This window comes from Miniopterus natalensis, chromosome 1 (assembly GCF_054644295.1).
Source record: "Miniopterus natalensis isolate mMinNat1 chromosome 1, mMinNat1.hap1, whole genome shotgun sequence".
Lineage (NCBI taxonomy): Eukaryota > Metazoa > Chordata > Mammalia > Chiroptera > Miniopteridae > Miniopterus > Miniopterus natalensis.
Window position 1 is genome coordinate 131,262,682 of NC_142081.1, and position 20,056 is coordinate 131,282,737.

The window sequence follows — 20,056 nt, forward strand, 5'->3', positions numbered from 1 at the left end:
AGATAGCGAAGGCTGGGGCTTGGAGGGGGTTAAGAGGTTGAGGAGTTGGAAACTTACTAGATACCTGCAATTCCTTAAGTTCGTTCCCTTTAGTGAAAAATTTCAATTATATACAAAAAGATATACAAAGACAATAATGAATTCTCAGAATCTCTCATCCAGTTTCAGCAATTCTCAGCTATGGCCAATCTTGCTTCACTTTCACCTCCAACCATTTTCCTGCCCCGTAATTTTGAAGGAAATCCCAGACATCATATAATTTTATCAATAAATATTTCAGAATTTGTCTCTAAATGTACTGTAATCAGAGTACTACTGTTAAGTAGAAAAACATAACTATTGAACTTTAAATATCTAGTCAATAGTGGATTTTCTGTCTTATTAAAAGAGTTTGCTTGATTAAGGATCCAGTTAAGTCCATATATTACAATGGTTTGATATGTCTCTTAAGTCATAGTTAGAAACCTGAGATACCTAAATTCCAATCTGAAATTAATCCAATTCATCAGGATGCCTTGCTATTAGCCTTACTGTCATATCCACAAAGTGGCCAGATATTCCGCTGTCTCTCGTCCAATTGCTGTTTCGGATTATACTGCATCCTAAATGGCTTAATAAGATGCATAAAATGACCTAACTGAAGCTTTCCCTTACTCATCAGTGAATTGCAAAAGTTTAAGTATGTATAATTTTTTAAAACTTCTGTGAGGTCTGCCATTACCTCCTTTGTCATACCAACATATTATGGCAAATGTCCCCCAAACATTTACAAGCCAAGAAACCTTTAAGGGTGATTGTGTGTGTGCTTTTTTTAATTGTATAATTCATTTATACATAGAAATCATTTGGATTGACCTATTTACAGTCTTTTTCAATTTTCACTTCCACTGGCCAAATATAGTTCACATAAATAGCCAACACTTACTTGAAATGATCACCATAAATCTGCCATGACATAGGGCTTTTAGTACCCCCTTAAAGACTAGGATCTCATTTGAACAAAAACACTTTACAGTAAAAGATTAATCAGTCTTTTTTTCCTTTTATGAATAAATCCACCGAAATTGATCTAATATGGTCAAAATTTCAACATATTTCATTGTCTTTTCAAACCCATTATTTGCAGGCATTGTAAAACCAGGCAAATAAAGTCCACTTCCCCCAAGCCTTCTACAACTTACTACACACCCTCAAGTTTAGCTTTTACTATCTCCTTTCATATTCTGGCACAACCAGACAGTTTTCCCTTAAGACAAAACTACTCTCTTTTCCCCCCCTTTTTAAAAAACTTATTACCAGTCAACTGCCTTCCTTCTTGCTTCTCAGACAACACTAAAACTTTCAACAAAATCCTTAAGGTGGTTTTTCATTCAATAGTCCACAATATACTAAGTTCATGTGTGTTCATCACCCCAAAATCCTAGAGTTTAAAAATGGCAATTTTCTTAATTGGCTCAAACACAGTATGGCTTGGTTTCACTTGGTAAAGTTAATATAAAAGTACATATATTTATATATATATAATACACACACACATTTTTTAATCAAGGAAGGAAAATATTTTAAAGACATGCCAATTTGAAAAGGCATCAAAGTAAAAAAATAAAAGCAAATACTAAAAACTAAAATAAAAAAATTAAATAATGGGGGGTTAAATGAATGAAAAATGAGGAATGTGCAGTGAAAAACAAACTAATATAAAGCATTCCAGTTGATAAAATCAAAAACCTATTAAGTTTTATGGTTTGTTTTCCAAGGAACTTATATTTCAATGTAAATTCTGAAATATTACATGTATTCCATGTAAATTTTAGGTGCCAAAGTTGAAATTTCAAATTCTGCACATAGAGGTTATCAAAGAAACACTGGTATAATCCCAGTATTTGCAAAATTTTAAGTTTTGGCAAATACTGTAAATATCACAATTGGTGGTATTGAAAAGTCATGATGAATACAGAATGAAGAGAAAACCCATTTCATATATATTTCATTTGATTAAAAAAAAAAAAAATACCAGGCTTGAATGTTCTAAATCTGAGAAAAACCTGGGCAGGGGGTTGGGGTGGAGTGGTGTGTGTAGATTGCAGTTTACAGTAATCTGTATATATATATATAACTTTAGCTGCCTTAAAAAAAAAAAAAAAAAAGGGAACAACCACCAAAACCAACCAGAAACATAGAAAATGTTAAGACTGGTATTAAGTAACCCTGCAATGCTCCCATGCTCACATTACAAGAAAAAACAAACTGTACACATTTATAAATAAACAGTTCCTCCTCCAGTTAACACACTTTATACCAAAGTCTCTTTCCGTTTGCCACTGAACTGGGCTTTGTCCCTTGCTTTTCGGAAGCCAGATTGTGTTCGATGCCCTTTGACACTCTTAATGTTGTCTGCTGTGTGCACCAGGGAGCCACATTCTGAAGTGTCTCCATCAGCTTCGACCTGAGTCACACTCGACACTGTGGATGCCCTTCTCTGGGCCCTGACGTTCCCAGCAGAGGGGTTGTTCTCTTCATACTCCTCATGGAGCTCTGGCAAACCCTGCAGCTCGGGTGAACTAGCGGCCTGTTGGAAAGGGGCGATAGCAGTGCGAATACAGTTGAACCACTGCTGTTTGTGGAACACGTCATTTGCTTGTAGAGTGTGTGACTGGCCAGGAGAAGGATCTTGGAAGCGAACTCTAAAGATATTTTTAGCTAGAGAAATAAAAAAAAAGCAGACTTAAATAAAAAGTTTATTCTAGATAAAGTGGTCACACTATTTTAATAAGGATGCTGGTTATTTATATAACATGCAGATCAATTAGGTAGATATATGAAATAAAGTCTATACCTGACTTATGCACCTGGCTTGTGTTAGAGCAGCAAAGCACTTAACACCTCAATGAGTGTAATGCATAGGACAATGCAACCCATTTCATTTTTAATTTTTTGTATAGAAAGAGAATTCTTAAAGATTAAAATGAACTTAAAATATTTAAGTTCTGAGTTTATTTAAACTCTTTTTAAACTAGTACTTTTACCTTTATCTGAGTTGCTGAAAGCGCCTCGAAAGGACCCTCCCATTCTCACATCTCCATCCTGCAGGTCTTCCAAGACCAGCTCTTGGACTGGGATAGGCTGCCGGTAAACCTGGTAAGAGTGACGCTCATTTCGTGTAACAGGCCGGGTCAAGACCAAGATGTCTTGAAACAGGAAAATGTAAAGTTTCTGAAGAAATGGGAAACAAATGCTTCCTAAGTATGATACTTTGTGGCTGTAGGTGATTGAAATTTATTGTTAAAATAATTTGATTTGACATTAATTTCATCACATTAATTTACTAAGATACCCTTACAAATGACTGCATAAAGACAGTGATTTCAAGGCTGCGCATGTTCTACATGGAGAGTGTTTCTAATCTCAGACTATATAAAACATTTTTAAATAGGTGTGTAACATTAGATTAAGCAGCAGCTAAGTAGATGCTACTCCCCACAAAGACTTGATTATCAGCAGTAACATGACTAGAAATACCAGTACTGTATACCACAGTTTTCTAACAAAGTGAAGATTAAAAAAATGCAAGCTGGTAAAAATGTTAATGGTTCTGTTTTGTTACACACAAATGTAAGCCTTTTAAACAATTAGGCCTCAAGATAGAAATCAGAGATGTCAGACTTCAACTTTTTCCAAAAAGAACCTTAACTTACAAATTGAGCTTCTGAAAAGCACTTCATGAAACAAAAATACTATCCATGCTTATACTTAGTTCTAGCTGGTACTTTTGTAATTATTTTAAAAATAAGTTTGTTTTCAATCTGCTGCAGAAATTTGTTTAGTAGAACTAAGAATGACTTCCATCACTAAAAACTCCATAAAATTTTTAAAAATATTCTTTTTTATCACATATTATGAAACTAATAACTTATTCAGAAAGACTTCCCTAGCCAAACAAGTTGACCACTTATGCTTCAAAACTAAAAAATAAAGTATTATTGATTCTCCACAAAGGCATTTAAGTCATTCTGTAACAACAGAAATCATGTCTACTTTATCAAAGCTAATAAACATAAAAACCAGTAACCTTCTTTCATTATGTGCTAAATTTATTTTACAAACCTGCTTCAAGTGTGGTGGCTGACAGAGGGAAGGGGATGGAGGATCAAGGGGATCCTAACATACGGTGACAGAAGATAAGATTGGGTGGTGGGCACTCGGGCAATACACAGATCGTGTAACACAGAAACCCACACCTGAAACCTATATGATGTATTAACCACTGTCACCACAATAAATTAAAAATTAAAAAGAAAACAAAACATAAAACAAACCAAAAAAACCTCCCAACAAACCTGCTTCGTGATTTTTGTGGAAAATTTAAATAGGGAGGGGAAAAGTAATAGCTCACTTCACATCAGCATTCAAATATACTCACATGTCCATTTTTGTTCTTCAGTTCCCCATGACAAAGCAATACTTTGCTCGCCTCAATTCTAGGGTCCTTCTGCTTTTCATCCAGATACTCCAGTTTGTCAATGTAATATTGGCATTCGGATTCGCCTTTCTTCAAGTTGATATCAGAGAGAACGCCTTGTATTATCAGCACCTAAAAATTATCAAAACACTGATGGAGCATTTTTGCCTATTAACTTAACCTGTTCCCTTATAGGGCTAAAATGTCTTATCAAAATTTTAAATCCTGAAGGGACTCTAGAAAATCAGTAAGTTCAGTCAGTTCCTTCATTCTACATATGAAAAAAAAAAAAAAAAAAAAAAAAAGCCTCAGCCAAATTGGGTGATTTGCCCAAAGTCACATAGCTATCTACTGAAAGAGATGAGATTAAAACCCAGTCTTGTGATTAAAATATAAAATGCATTACATCTCATTTTGTTGAGTGCTCAGTGCACTACCATATTGGGTACTTAAAACAACAGATCACTTCACTATGCTGATTCGACATGCATAAAATTTGAGAGTATCATTGTAAACCTTTCTAAGGCAAGCTAATATATAAACTTGCAAAACATAAGAGTCATGTATTTAACTACTTACAGCTTCTTCCAGAAGCTGAACATCAGGGTGGTCTTTTGGAGTGTGTCTAAGAATTTCTTTTAACAGTAAAGGGTATTTGACTAGGCGACTTCGAGGAATATCTAGGAAGCTCCAAAGATCTAGTTTTCGACTGAAGGGAGACTCAAGACATCGCTGGAGAAAGTCTTGGACTCTTGGATCTTGTTTCTTTTGATCAAGAAGAGCTTTGGCTGCCAGCTGGTTACTACAATAGCCTTTGTAGGCATTCAAGCCTGGCAACTAAAGAGTAATAAGAGAAAAAGAAGTATGATAAGTTTCTGTTACGATTAAGTCCATTAGTAAGTCTGTGAACAAGAAACATAAAAACCACAGCTATTCTTGAAAGTTTTAACAAGCTGTGAAATTTTTCCTGCAGGTGACAATGGGGGTAGGATAGTGTTCTGGGTTGACACCAGAAAGCCCTATTCCAATTTCCCTAATTTGGATAAATCCAACCAAAGACTCATGACTTCCCCCAATCTCAGTTAAATACTAATCTGTAATCCCAGGACACCTGAGTGTTCCTCTGGCACATTTGTCACCAACCCCAAGACTGTCTATATACTTGACAGATATTCTTTCACTAGATTTTAAATGTAGAAACTGTCTTTCATCACTAAATTTCCTGTGATTCCTCCTAGAACAGTGCCTAACATCTGGCAGGCACACAAATGTTAAGCAAAAGAATAAAAAAGATAACGGTATATACTGTGGGGATTTTGTCCAAGGAGGAGCATATATATATATATATATATATATATGCATAAAAAAATACTTCATGAATGATACATACACACACACACACATATATATAACTGTATCATTCATGAAGTATTTTTTTAAACAGAAACTATAACTTCTTACAGCTACATTTGGTTCAGTTTTAATGACTTATCTGTTCTTAGAATCTAGTTACTGGATCAAATCAATCTGATATTCATAAAAAATGACAAGTATGGCAAATCTGTAAAAAACTATCTGAAGCAAACAACTCACTACATACCCAGTTCACAAGAATGTCACCAATCTGCTCTACTGTTCCATCAGGTTTAGTTGCTTCTCCTAATCTTGCCAACAAATCTAAAGTGTAAAAAAAGCAGAAATACCAATAATAAATTTATTTTAAAAATAATTCAACATTAAATTAGTAGTTTAGACTTAAAATTACTTGTGTTAATACTATTCAGATACTAATGAAAATTAAGTAGCATATTTTACCTTCATGCAGAGGTATGTAAGCATCCAAATCACCAAATATTTGTGTTAGCTCCTCTTCTGACATAATAGACAACTTTAACATGGGGTCATGGTAGGCCTATCAGAGGGGAAGAAATGTGTCACACAAAGATCAAGCAAATAAAACACAATGAGAGATCTGTACTTAAATGACTAACTATATAAAAGCTAGCGTGGATTCTATTCGTTACACATAAAAGAAATTAAGGTATATATTAACCCCTAAGTATGCTCTCTTAATGACAGTCATATCTGAAGGGATGTGTCTAATAAATCTCATCTAAAAAAAGTATTCACCAGTACATATTTTCTACTTTTCTTCTTCTAAAGGTTAAGAAAACTATCCTTTAGAATTTGTGAAATATAATTTTTAAAAACTAGGGCATGTAATAAAAAAGTTATTTACTGACCTTTCTTGCAAGCTTGAGATCTTCAATTAAATCCTGTTCACCTCGAGACATTTCATATATTGCCTAAAAAAAGTCCAGCAAACATCATAGGTTATTCCTTTCTTTGAGAAAGAAAAATTATATACAATTAATATTTACTGATGTTTTGAACAGTGCTTTTTAAAGTGACTCAGTCTGAAATCTGTAATTCAGAATGGAATCGCAAATAAGAGGTTTCCATGTTTTATAATTTTACCCTCTCCTTAAGAGTTGTTAAGTTTGATGACCACCACCCATCAAAAAGTGCTGCTCAGCATGCATTATGAATTGCTGCTCAAATACAAAAATGCAAGTTGATTTTGCCACAGGCATTAATTGCTATTCTTCCTGCAAAACACATTTTAAAAACAGGGACTCTTTTTAAAAATATAATAAGTACAGTCTATTGAATGCCAGCATACCTCTTGACGTTTGATTTCTTTGGTAGTTAAAGACTCCTTCATATTGACGTCTAACATCTCTGACCACAGTACACTACTTCTCCTTTTGGCAGGTGTTGGGACTGTTGATCTGCTCGATAATTTCTGGGCAGAAGCTGGAGATCTGTTGTCACCACGAAGGGTAAATGACTTGAAGAAAAAAACGAACAGGTGAATAAAACAGAAAAGATCTGGCCGATCCAGTAATTACTCATTTTTCTTAAAAAAATAGAAAGAAAAATTAAAACCAAAGTTCTGAGAATTTCTCAATGCATAAAACAACCATTGATCCAAGTTTCAATCTATCACTTTAAAGTATTTATCAGCCAAAATTACTTTTTGGGAATAAAAACTACCTAAAACTATGCTTTGGTATAAGATACAAACTAATACAATGAGGTTATATAAATATGTTCTGGCAACAATATTTGTTACCAGCATATTCCAAAAAGAAAATTTATGTTTAAGTATAATAGTGTAAACCTGTTTGTACAACTCAAAGAAAAATACAGATCTGAGGCTTCTATAAAATGTCTCCTTCGCTACATTACTTGCTCTCTATTCCCCCCACCACTGACCTGTATTGTTTGACCAAAACGTCTGACTGCTCCATTTCTTACAGGAGAGATTAAATTTGCCAAGGATGTGACCCGAGCTAGAGGTCGAACTCTTTTATTACTTGGTTCCTGCAAAAACAAATACAGATTATGTTAAAACACTAAGATCACTAATGAGTAGCAGTAATTAAAAAATAAATGGTGTAAGAAAGGCGAGTCAAATATCTGAATTATCACTGAGAACATAACAAATACTAAACAGAAGAAAAACTAAAATTAAAACAAAGAAATTAGATTCTAAAACCCTATAGACTTTTAGTTTAATATAGATGTTATCTTTTAAAAAAAACACAGTATTATGAAAAATCTCAAACATATACAGAAGTGGAGAATAGCACAATGGATCCCATGTATTTATCACTCAACTTCAACAGTTTTTCGTGGAACAATTTGTTTCATGTCTGCTCCTACTGGAATATTTTAAAGCAAATTCAAGACTTTGTATCATTTCATTCTCAAATACTTCATTTAGAAAATAGCTTTTAAATGAACATGTCTGACACTGGAATGGGTCATACATAGGAGGTGTTCAAGCAGAGGCAGGGGACAGTGGTTAAGAGAGCATTCGGGCTCTGGAATAAGACTGACTGGGCCTAAATCCTGGTTCTAGCACTTGTTAGGCAGCATCCTGGGCCTCAGTTTTCTCATCTGTAAAATGAGCTTAGTATTAGAACTTCTCTTTAAAGTTGTTATGAAGATTAAATAAGATATGTTTAAAGGGCTCAGAATAGTGCTTGGAACATACTAAGTTTTAGCTATTACTACTATTTTTTCTTAGAAATATTTCCACTTACTATATAAATGTTGGGATTTATATAGTAAGTAGATCCTCTCTTAATTTATTAACTTAAAGAAAAAATATATACATATTCAGGAGAAAGTTATTTTTGTACATGTATTGTTTTAAAAATAACATTATATAGCAAACACATCACTTATTCAAGGATCTCAAAAGTTTACAAAATTCATTATTCTAATTTTAATGCTAGGCAAATGGAGGCATACCATCAGGTGACTCATACAGCTATTGAAATAAAGAAGGCCAGATCATAAAACAGGCCAATCCTTTATGTCTATGGAATATAATTATTTGTTTGTATTTGATGCCTTTGACAACTGTGGCATACTTGACAAAATAATTTTGATGAGTATTGAGGTTATATAATTAAAATTTTATATTAAAATTACCCCTTGAAAATAAAAACTACCATTTAAAAATGACAGATGAAACATTTTTTCTAAAAATTCTCTGATATGACTGAAGTCATAAAAAAAGGGCTGTGGAAATGGAGTAAAATAATCTCCTTAAGGTAATTTAAGAATATAGTGGCAGAAGGAGTTAAAATTCTCTGGAAAGAAACTTAAATGATTCAAATAGTCAAAGAAATAATTAAACTTATTAAAGCTCCTAAAGGTGTATATATAATACACGAACGACACCTACTAAAGTAAGGAGACTTTGTAGATAATCGATTCAGGCCTTTGAAGGACTTAAGGTGGAGCTGTAGGCCAACCCTCCTCACCAAAATAAGTAACTCCAAAGTAAAACTTTGTCTATAAAGCCACTAATGTGCAAATGTTAAATAAACTGAAAAAGAAACCTTCAAGATATGTAGTAAAATGACACACTGTGTGGCTGAGGGCATGTGTGAATGCCTTTACAATATACATCTGTGCAAGACTGAAGTGACACATGCATGGGCAGAAGGTCTAGCATAAGGCATTCCTTTCTATTTAGTAAAGACAGTACAAAGAGTCTTCTGTTTGAATGGAGATATAATTATCTCACAAAGTAAGATATGCCAACATTAACTAGAAACAAAGCAGTTGTTAGAAGTTCTGTTCCACTTTTTGGAAAGAGGTTAATTCCTCATCCTTGTTTGAAACATAACAAATCTGACTTCCTCGTAAATCACAAAATATTTAATTTCAATTTAAAAGTCTATGGAAAGTCTACGATTCCCACTGAATTTGAAAGGAAAAGTTAGTTTAGCTGGGAGGAAAAGAATACTTGGTATCTTATTTTATTACATAAAATCAAATTAACGATAAAAATTCTTTATAGGATCAGTTACTGTACAACTATTGTTTTCCTGGTAACTCAAAATTATGTGATAATTAAAATTACAGAATTTAGATAATTAAATGTAAATATATCAAAAATATCTTTTTGAAACTATTGTGGATTTTGTTTATACAGTCTTTTTGGGGTGGCAGGTTATTATGCTAAGCAGTATTTGGTGGTTAAATATGTTCCACAGTCCTTTAGAAACCTATCTATAATCTCACTTCTTCACAAAGGATATGTTAGTCATAAGAGTTTATCTAATCTAAAATGTCTTGGTAAGAGTGCCTAGCTAGCTCAGTCGGTACAGCATGAGATTTAAAATGTCTTGGTGGTAAGAAAGTATGGTACTAAATCAGGAAATGTGGGGAGGGGGTAGTGGTACGACACCTTTGTACTTTTCACACATACTTTGGAGGATCCAACAGTAACTTTCCTGCCTTACTAAAAAGACTATGTTAAGAGTGTTTGGCAGACACAACACAAACATTAAGCACATATTTCAAAAGTATGAAAAATTTTAATGAATAACTTGAAAAGTGGATTGAAATGTGAAGACATAATACTGAATTATGGTTCACTACTAACGTCAGGAAATATACACTATCTGAAAAAATATAATACAGAAAACTTTTGTGGAAAAGTGAAGCAGATTGATTAGGCATTCATGAGTAACCCATAGGATCGGGACAAAAATTTGTCTTTTAAAATACAGGTTAGGATTTCACTCATGTGAGCTACAACTAGAAGTAGTTTTCTTTAGAGGTTGGATGAACCATTTTAGTTATCTTGGTTTGGTTATTAAGAACCTAAACAACCTCACTGTCGCATAACATATTTTGAAGACAAAGTTTTTCGAGAACTGGTATCAAACCTACATCTGACCCTCTGTATACACAGGATGCAAGTACAGTGTTTGAAGGTGAGGAAGGAAGAGGGGGGCAGGAGTCTACCTATCTTACCATCACCCAAATTAAGGCTTACATAATGGTTTCGTTGCTGCTGTTTATTTTTTATTTTTTGGAGTGCTGTTAACAGCACTATGGTGAATACAAGAAGTTTAAAGAACGGGTACAGATATTGAAACTATACAGTCTCCTCGAAAGACAATCTGAAAAAATCTATAGGAACAAAGAAAGAATACCAAGAAGTTTTACATGCTCAAGGAACTTTCTATCACAGGCGACCTTTCACCAGGGCAAAAGTTCACTTAGATGGGAAAAACATTCAACACCCTGTTACATAAATTTATGTTGTTTATTTAGGTTAGCTTTTAACTAGACTACCTAGTTTAGCTAGGCAATCACATGCATTTTTATGAGGACTCTGCTTTGAGACTGAGTTCTCTGGGTATCTATATATAAACAGAAAATCGTTAAGATCAATTTAAAGTCTTACTGGGATGTACCTTGCACATGAAAGCAACAACATGGAAAACTTCTGTTGTAAACTCAGTTTTTTTTAAATAAAAAGGTTTCTTCTACTAATGGTGTCATGTAAGAGGATATACTTCAGAGGGTCTCTTCTACAGTCAACGAAATCAAGACACTAAATAAAAACAGTATGTGTTTGGGTTCATTTGTTTGGGTTACTGGATAATTTCTCCTCTATCTGGCAAGAACTTTAAGAAGAATGGAAAAAAAGTTACTTATAAAAAGATAAAAATGAGTTAAGTGCACATAGGATTTCTTCCCTTTCTACTTCTTAATTGAAATAGTCAAATTTAATTATTTATTTAAGGATGTGTTGCTAGCACTAAAAACCTGACAATGTTCCTGATATTTTTAATCTTTGGAATAAAGGTATGTCAGAAACATGGCTAGTTAGTGTCTGATACCAAACAAAAAAGACTAGTTTTTTATGGTCCAAAAGATGACCAGTTTCAGTATTTACAACGATGACCATGTATGACTTGCTCAAATCAAAGAAAATGCTTAGATATTTTGAGAGAACTGAAACATATAAGCAAAACCCAAACAAACAGAAAAACAAAAACCAAAGTTAACCACACCAAATGAAAGCATAATTCCTAAAAATGGCAGCTATTTTAACTACCAAAAGGTATATGTATGTACAATACACAGCTTTACTGAATATTCAATAAACTGCATATATTTGAAATATATAATTAATGTTTTGATATATGTATATAGCTACAAAACCATCACCACAATCAAGATAAGTATATACAGTCAATGAAATACAGGAACATTATGTTATATATACTATAGTATACAGTATAAATGGAATACCTATAATATTAAATCAACTGTCAAATTAAATAAAATGGCATAAAATCATGAGTTTTTTGATATATGTTTATAAAGATTTTTAAAAACCACAGTGACTTCAGACATTAAATCAAGGAAGGTGGTAGCAGCTAAATTATAAATCCTTGGTTTAAATATTTTAACATATTTTTCTTTCTTAAGAAAAAAAAGTTGTACACAATTAACTTATTAGATGTGGAAAGAAAGATAAAAACAAGCACCAGGTCAGATAGAATTTTAGCTGCAATTTGTTTACTAGCATTAACTGCAGGGGAGTCTTATTTACTCCATAAAGCAGTTCCTAAGACTAGGTAATATAAAAGCAAGTTAAAAAAGTAACTGTATTTAAGCAACAAAAATGTAACCAATGTAACCAAATTGAGCAATGTAACATTAAAAATCTTTTTCTTTTTGTGTAAAGTTTGCATACACTCATGCTATGCTATGTGTAAACCTAACCATACCATAGTTCCTAAACTTTACCAAAGTTCCTGAACACATTTCAAACTTGCATATAAATTAGTCACACATTTTAACACTCAGTAAGATCAAAAGTTAAGCTTAAGATTATACTGTTTATAAATTGTTAAAAATCTTAAAGTTCTGTGGAGTTAGAAAACATCCCTTTGGCTTAATTTTTCTCCAAAAGTCTTACCTCTGGTTCTCTGAAGGGCTGATTATTCACATCTAGGACTCGTATAGTCCTTTTAATAGGTAGGAGACCTCCAATCTCATCATGCGCCACCATGCTTCACCAAGTATCCCTCAAAATCTTTGGAATTAATCCACATCCAAGTCAGCCCTATAACTAAGCACTACACATACACACAGGCTTTTCTTCTGAGTGCTCAGCCACCCTTGGCAGCCATTTGCCCATGCCTCTTCCTTGTGGTGGAGCTAACTGCCTCTGGGAGCAGCAGTGAAAAAGCACACAGACCTCAAGGCTCTGTGGGAGGGACTAACTTCGGACCAGGCTTCAGTGGGCGGGCACCTAACAGACACGTGACTCCAGCTAACAGGCAGCTGGGCACACCTAGGCTTCTCAGTTTTCACTGTGCAGAGAAAGCTCTTTATCAAAAGGTTTGGAATGTCTACATTAAGACCAGAAGGAGAAAGGAAACTGGGTTAATGTAAGGCTTTTCCTGATTTAAAAGCATTCCCAAAGGGAAACTAACTGCTTATCTAGGTTACTTATTCTAGTACTTAGTCACAGACAGGGATACTTTTTGTATAAAACCCTATTACCTAGAAAGAAATTTAGAATAGACAACTTTAAGAAAATCATAATTCAGAATTAAGTAAGTGCATACACTAAAGAAAAGCCTAATTATCCTGGGACCTTGCCTTTATTTTACATGAGTACAAGTATATTCACAATTGTAAAATTATCTAAGTCTTTAGAAACTGGTTCTCACCATTTTTTCTTAAGACTAACAGAGTAAGTGCAGTAGGTACACTTCAGGTCACTCTGTTCTTAAAATAAATGTAAAGTATAATTGGGCTACCTCAGAGTTTAAAGTTTGGTATTTCTTAGACTTAAAGGCATTTACTTTTTCTATTTTAAAATTTTGATATCTGTGTAATAGATGTTCTATAACAAATACATGAAAGGTGATATCTGTTCTAAAAATGTATAACAGGGTCCTTCTCTATTCTGAATTAACTTTGATATAGTACTAATAGGGTCAAACACCTGCTTTAAAAGACTTGCATTTTACAGTCAAAGAAATGAAGTTCACAGAGGTGAGCTGAATGAAGTATGTAACTTGCCTGAGGTCACATACTAGTGATAGTCTCTAAATTTCTAGTTTAAATCCTTTCCTCTCTGGAAAAACACTTCTGTTGGTTTGGTAGGCCCGCTATGAAGCAGATCTTCTTGTTTAACAGAAAGTACAGTATTCTATTTTGAAAGGTAGGATATTTATCCTAACTGTATATACTACTATGAAAGATATAATGCTGGTAACCTGCAAAAACATCTCCATTCTCAGGATTTATTAGGAGCAGAGAAATCTGAAAAATCTACTGTGTAGAAGGCATTGTTCTAGATACTGAGGATGATACAAAAAAACAGGTTTCATATCTGCTCCTCAAGTGCTAAGAGACCATTGTGTAAAGGGAGGCCATGTGAAGAGATAACTAATACAAGACAGCTTTTGAAAATTCCAAAATAAGTTATATAGCTAGGAAGTGCTACAGGAATTCAGGAGAAACCACTTCTGATAGTATTCTGAGCTGAGATGAGGAAAGATGCTAGGGAAGAGGCTTTAAGATGTTATTTCATGCCTTGAAGGACATGTTATGTTTTTCGTAGGTCTGATCAAGGGAAAGGTGCAAGGCTTTTCCCTCAAAGTAATTCATGTTCCTCAAAGTAACATGAGGGCGTGAATTCAGTGTGAGGTCATGGGCTGTGGGTAAAAATGGGAGAGCAGAGGGTTTTATTGAGCAGATGCACGAAATAAAAGTTATGTTGTAAGGTGGTGTTTAAGATGGTTTTAAAGATGACTGGAAACATAATGCAAAAGTCACAATCAGGTATCAATAACTCTGTGCAAGGCAGGAAAAGAATATATGTAAGAGACAACATATGCAAGGAGTCAAAGATGCCCATGATTTTCAAGTTAGGAGGGGTGACTGCTAATGTAAATAAAGAAATATGGAGGAATATGCTTTGAAAGAAAATTCTGAGTTTCATTTTAGATGAGTCTGAGATGGTGGAAGAACATGCAAAAGAAAATACTGAGCTAGTACTTGGAAATGCTTCACAAGGACTTGGAAGAGGCCAGAGGGTAGATTTAGACTGGGGAGTCAGATACACAGAGATCACAGTTGAAGCTTTGGGAGTGAATGAAGTGCCTGGGAGAGAAAATATGGACAAAAAGAATAGGGGTTCAAAGATCTAACTTTGGAGAAATGTTAAGGGAAAAAGAATTTTGCAAAAGGGTCAGAAAAAAAGAAACAAAGCAAGATGCCAAGGGGGCGAAAAGTGTTAATTACAGCAAAAAGATTAAGAAGAGTAAGAAAAGATTCATGGATTTAGCTTAATGGATAAGTTTAATGAGGATCTCAAGTGTGCTAGTTCAGCAGAATAAAGGCAGAAGATTACAAAGGTTGAAGAGTAGAGCAAATAAATAGTGGGCACAGACTATTTATAATGACAAATAATCTATACAAAACAATTTACTAAGGTTTGTAGGACAATATTACTTCTTACAGGAAAAGCCAACACTGCCCTTCTGTAAACACCAATGTGTTTTGTATTCAAGATGATGTTAATAATTCGTCTTTCTGTATTGAAACTTTTTTAAAGTAATGGTAATGGTGATTGGTTATATTTCATCATCTATCCTTTAATACCCGGTCACACCTGGGCAATATGTGATGTGGTTGGCCTTAAGGGTGGTTGACTGTAGAAGATAGTTTTATACATTTTTAAAGTGGGATAATGTTAGAGATCATGGAATCCAGTTCCCTAATTTTATAGGTAAGAACACTGATCTAAGACAGTAAGAGAGTAGACTAGAACCCAGTAGACTGGTTCAGTTAGTTTCATCAGTTCAAAAATGGTACAAATAAGGTCAATACTTTATGACTACTTAGTTTCATTAAGAAATAAAGAGCCATGAGCAGAGAGGAAAGAAACTTCTAGGGCGTTCATGGGTCTCTTACCTGATGTCTTTCTCCAAACTATGTTTTTCTATTCAGTTCTGATACAGGTGAGGCCAAAATAATGAGGGGAAGGGATATCTTTCATTTCTTTCCTTTAGTTGAGGACCCATTAGGTAGAAGTCTTTATATATAAAAATAAAAAAGCTTACAGGAACCAAATAGGGTCTAATGGTGATAGTCACAGCACAAAAATCCTGGCTCAGCAACTCTAAAATAATTTGGAATGTTCAGGTTTACAGACTAAATATAATTTAGACAATTGTAGATAGCATCAAAAAAAGCAACAATGAAGACAAGATGTTCAATAAGTACTCTGAGTGATGAGCTTGAGACAATCTCTACTCTAACAATACTCAATAAAAATCAGAGGGCAGGAAAGGTCCTTTGAGATGGTTAACTCATCCTCTTCAGTTTCCTTAGGAGGAAATTGAAGGACATCCGTGAAAAGAGAAAGGGAAATTTGAGTTCTTACTCTGTGCTAGGAGCTTTATGCATGTTACCTTAACCAGCTTTATAAAATATGTATTATTGCCTCCATTGTACAGATGATGAAACCAGATTCAGAAAGTTTAAGAAAATTGTCCAAAGTTGTATGATTAATCAATGGCTGAATAGGTTCCAATCTGGTCACTCCTATAAGAACATAGCTTCCAGAAAAGTCACTATATGTAACGCCTTTAGTACATGTTGGGTGCATGCTCAGGGCTCAATAACTGCTTACTCTCATGCTGTGAGTCAGAGGCACAGCTAGGTTTATAACCTTCGTCTCCTAGTCTCAGGCCAATGTTTGCTGAATACTACTGGCATTTTATAGAGAAGGAAACCCCCCAAAAGTTGAGAGATTACTTGCCTTCTAGCCTTTTTATATCAAGGCAGGTAAGTAAAAGATAAATTAGTTCTAGCTGTTTACGTTTTAGAAAAGATCCTATTTCAATTGGTTTATTTAATGATTATTAATAGCAACTATATAATTTTCTACAAATGACATATTGAAGTACAGATTGGTAAGTGTCTTCTGTGTGTAGAAAATCTAGAATTTATAAATTTAAAACTGAGTTATCTACAAATAATGCAGCTTTGTAAAATATATCAAGTTCTCGGTAAAATTACTGGTTTCCAAAGACCAGGTTAAGTTAATAGCCTCTATTCTACTTTTATGGGGCTTTCAATGCTTTCTTTCCTAAAAAAATGATGAAGGCAAGGAGAATGATAACATTGTTACCCCTCTCCACAGAAAAAGGATTATGTGATACTTACCTTTTTTCTCCCTTTAATGTGAAATTAGAATTCTGGAATTTAGAAATAAATTAGAGCTGAAGAATAATATTTGCATTTCTTAGTCTAGATATTATTTGTTTCTATTTACTTTTGTCTGGAACAATACCAAGTAATTAGAAATTAGCTAGGAAAGCTATTACAGGTCAAGAGAAAACTAAATCTAGCTCTCTGCTGCCCTCTACATGTGACAATGTGAAATGCAATTGCCAACCTGTTTTTTTTCAACTTTGTAATTGTAAGGATCTCATATAGAGGAATAAACAATCTTCTAATCTGTAGAGAAATATGGATGACAGTAAAATTTGCATTTTCAGCCCTTGTGTAGTTCTCATGTTTTATATTACTAAATTAAACATATATTTAAAAATCATACAAGTTTATATAAAGATTCCACAGTTCACAAGAAATACTTTAAGGACTTTTTCTAAATATAAGAAAACTATGTTCCACTTTAAAACTCTAGAGTTCAAGATACAAATAACTACTATGTATCTCACTAAAAATAGGTTAAAAACAGAATTTCAAATTTTACTAAAAAAGCTGCACTGATTGAAATATTAACAAACCAGAACTTAGGAGAAACCGGTGTTCCAAACTATCTAGTAATGAGTTAAAACAACAACAAAGATGTTAATAATTAAGTTATATGTGGATCTGAGTTTTTAGAAATCATTTGGAATTAAAAATTTGATTGTCTCCAAGCTTTACTAAGAATTTGGTCTGGGAAAAGATCAATTCAGATCAATTAAATACTATTAGAAAGACTATAAAAAGAAGCTGACAGGCTAAGAGGTTTGATGTTATTAAACCATGGTTCTCTCTGCAATGATAATACAAACAGCAAAGAAAATGGGGTATTTGTGCTGTTAGTGGTGATTTTTTATCTCAAGTACAAAGGATAACACATAATTTCCAGTGTAATGTAAGATCACTTATGTTCCTGTAACAGGATGTTGAGTAGGGCTTCCCCCTGAAACTCAGCTAAGGCCAGTACGCATCTTCATATTTATTTCTCAGCCCACTTTTTACTTCACTTGTTGCCGCTCCTGCAGTTACCAGCTCCACAACAGTACCTCTTGCTCAGCTGTACCATGTATCGCTTGCTTTCCACCCTCGGATTTCAGATGCCAGCGTGGCATTTAACATGTGCAGCCTTGAAGTGTGAGGGATTAACACCCAATGGGGCAACTGTTGACTAATGGAGCACAGGAGCTGGTGGATAAAAGCTTCCTTTCAGTCCCTTGAGAAGACAATTTCTGCAGTGTATTTTACACAGCTCTACAGAAGGTCCAAGGAAGATCAAGCCTCAGTTTACAGTGGTGACACCTGCATAAGCTCAGGTTCTGATTTATGGAGGGAATTCTAGCTAAGACACTAACACTGAGGCTGGCCCTAGAGATTACACACATAGAATGGGATTCTGGAACTTGGTCACACATAGGTAAAATGTTGGTAAGAACTGCAGGTGTGGACTGGGTACAGATGGAGTGGTGAAGTAGTGGCGTATGTAGCAGCGGTGGCAAATTAACAACACAGAAGCAACAGTAATTTTAAGGACTACAGAGTTGGCTGGCTTTTGTTAATTGCTTTAGAAGCCTTGAAAAAGCAGCTGGTAACCTTTATAATGTTCTCAGAGTCATTATGACTAGAAGGGCCAAGTGGAAGCCCCTGAAATTTCACCCTCTACACCTGAGCCAAGATAATAAATAGAAGCACAATTGCACACCAAGAGAAAATGCAGAGATAGCCATCAAAGTTATAACAGGCAGGAGTGGTAGTCTCCACTACATTTCCACTCAATTTATCTGTGTGCCTTCTACAATGAGAAGGATTGTGATGACTAACACTGGCCTACTGTAAACTTAACTCAAATTTTAATCTCAGCTATTGTGCAAGATGTAGAATCTTTACTGAAACAAATCAACACATCCTCTAGCATTTGGTATATGACTACTGATCTGGCCCCTGTGTTCTTTTCAATTTCCATTAGTAAGGAGGACCAACAGTATTTAGCCTTTATGTGGGAAGGACAGCAGTCTGTATTTCATGTCCTGAGGCTGTCAACTTTCTGTTCTCTGTCCCAGAGTGTCCACATGGACCTTGATATCCACAGAACATCATGTTAGTCTAATATACTGATGACATCATACTAACAGGACCTGGTAAACAGGAAACGGCAAATATTCTGGACATCACAGGTAGCCAAATGCATGCCAGGAAAATTCAGGGTCTGCAATATTAGAAGAGTTTTAATAGGTCCAATGGCCTGAGGCCAATGGCCTGGGATCTCCCTTCCAAGGTACAGGACAAGTTACTGCACTTTGCATCCCCTAGTACTAAGAAAGGGGCATGGCACAAGGTAGAACTCTACCTGTTGGAGGGAGCATATACTGCATTTGGAAATTCTGCTCTGACCCATTAATGGGGTAATCTGAAACACTGGCAGTTCTGGGTGGGATCAAGAGCAAGCAAAGTCTCTGTACCAGGTACAGGCTGTGGTACAAGCTGCTCTGCTGCTCAGGCCATGTGACCCAGCATTCTGATTAAGGTTGAGGTATCTCTGTCAGAGAAGGGTGCTGTGTGATGTCTCCGGCAAGGCCAGGAGGACTGCAACGCAGATCCCTAGGGTTGTGAAGCTAGCCTACACTTTCCAAGGCAGGAAATCATTTGCTGTTTGAACAGCAGAGGCTGGTGTGCTAGCAGCCCCAGTAAACACTGTTTCCTATAGTCCCCGACCAGCTTTACCATTCTTTGGCTCACTTATTAATACATTAAATCTTTGACAGGTCTTCACTCTTTAAGAAAAATAAAAATAAAAAATAAGAGCAACTAGCATAGCAAAACAGAAAATCTAAACAAAACGAAGAGACAATGTTTCCTCCAAAACCTTTGTTTGTTAGATAGTGACAAACCAGACCGCTGTGACACTCACATGGTATCAGTCTTTATGCACAAAGAAGCAAAGGCAAATGGGCTTCTCTGATGGCCCGGAGAATA

At 34.8% G+C, this 20,056-nt stretch overlaps 1 protein-coding gene across 2 annotated transcripts in view; it reads right to left on the reverse strand.

The window, feature by feature from the left end:
• Positions 1-794: 794 nt before the first annotated feature.
• Positions 795-20,056, reverse strand: part of NET1 (neuroepithelial cell transforming 1) — a 35,992-nt gene continuing 16,730 nt past the window's right edge. Inside the window, exons 1-10 of one of the 2 annotated variants that reach the window (XM_016219762.2) lie at positions 12,768-12,996; positions 7,739-7,846; positions 7,143-7,310; positions 6,703-6,765; positions 6,275-6,371; positions 6,060-6,136; positions 5,039-5,296; positions 4,421-4,591; positions 3,027-3,213; positions 795-2,700 (exon numbers count right to left, since the gene is read on the reverse strand). In XM_016219762.2, coding sequence (XP_016075248.1) covers positions 2,294-2,700; positions 3,027-3,213; positions 4,421-4,591; positions 5,039-5,296; positions 6,060-6,136; positions 6,275-6,371; positions 6,703-6,765; positions 7,143-7,310; positions 7,739-7,846; positions 12,768-12,860 — 1,629 coding nt within the window. In that variant the 5' untranslated portion in view covers positions 12,861-12,996 and the 3' untranslated portion in view covers positions 795-2,293. Of the gene's footprint in view, positions 2,701-3,026; positions 3,214-4,420; positions 4,592-5,038; positions 5,297-6,059; positions 6,137-6,274; positions 6,372-6,702; positions 6,766-7,142; positions 7,311-7,738; positions 7,847-12,767; positions 12,997-20,056 lie in introns of those variants that run through there. The other variant, XM_016219761.2, reaches the window with a different exon arrangement.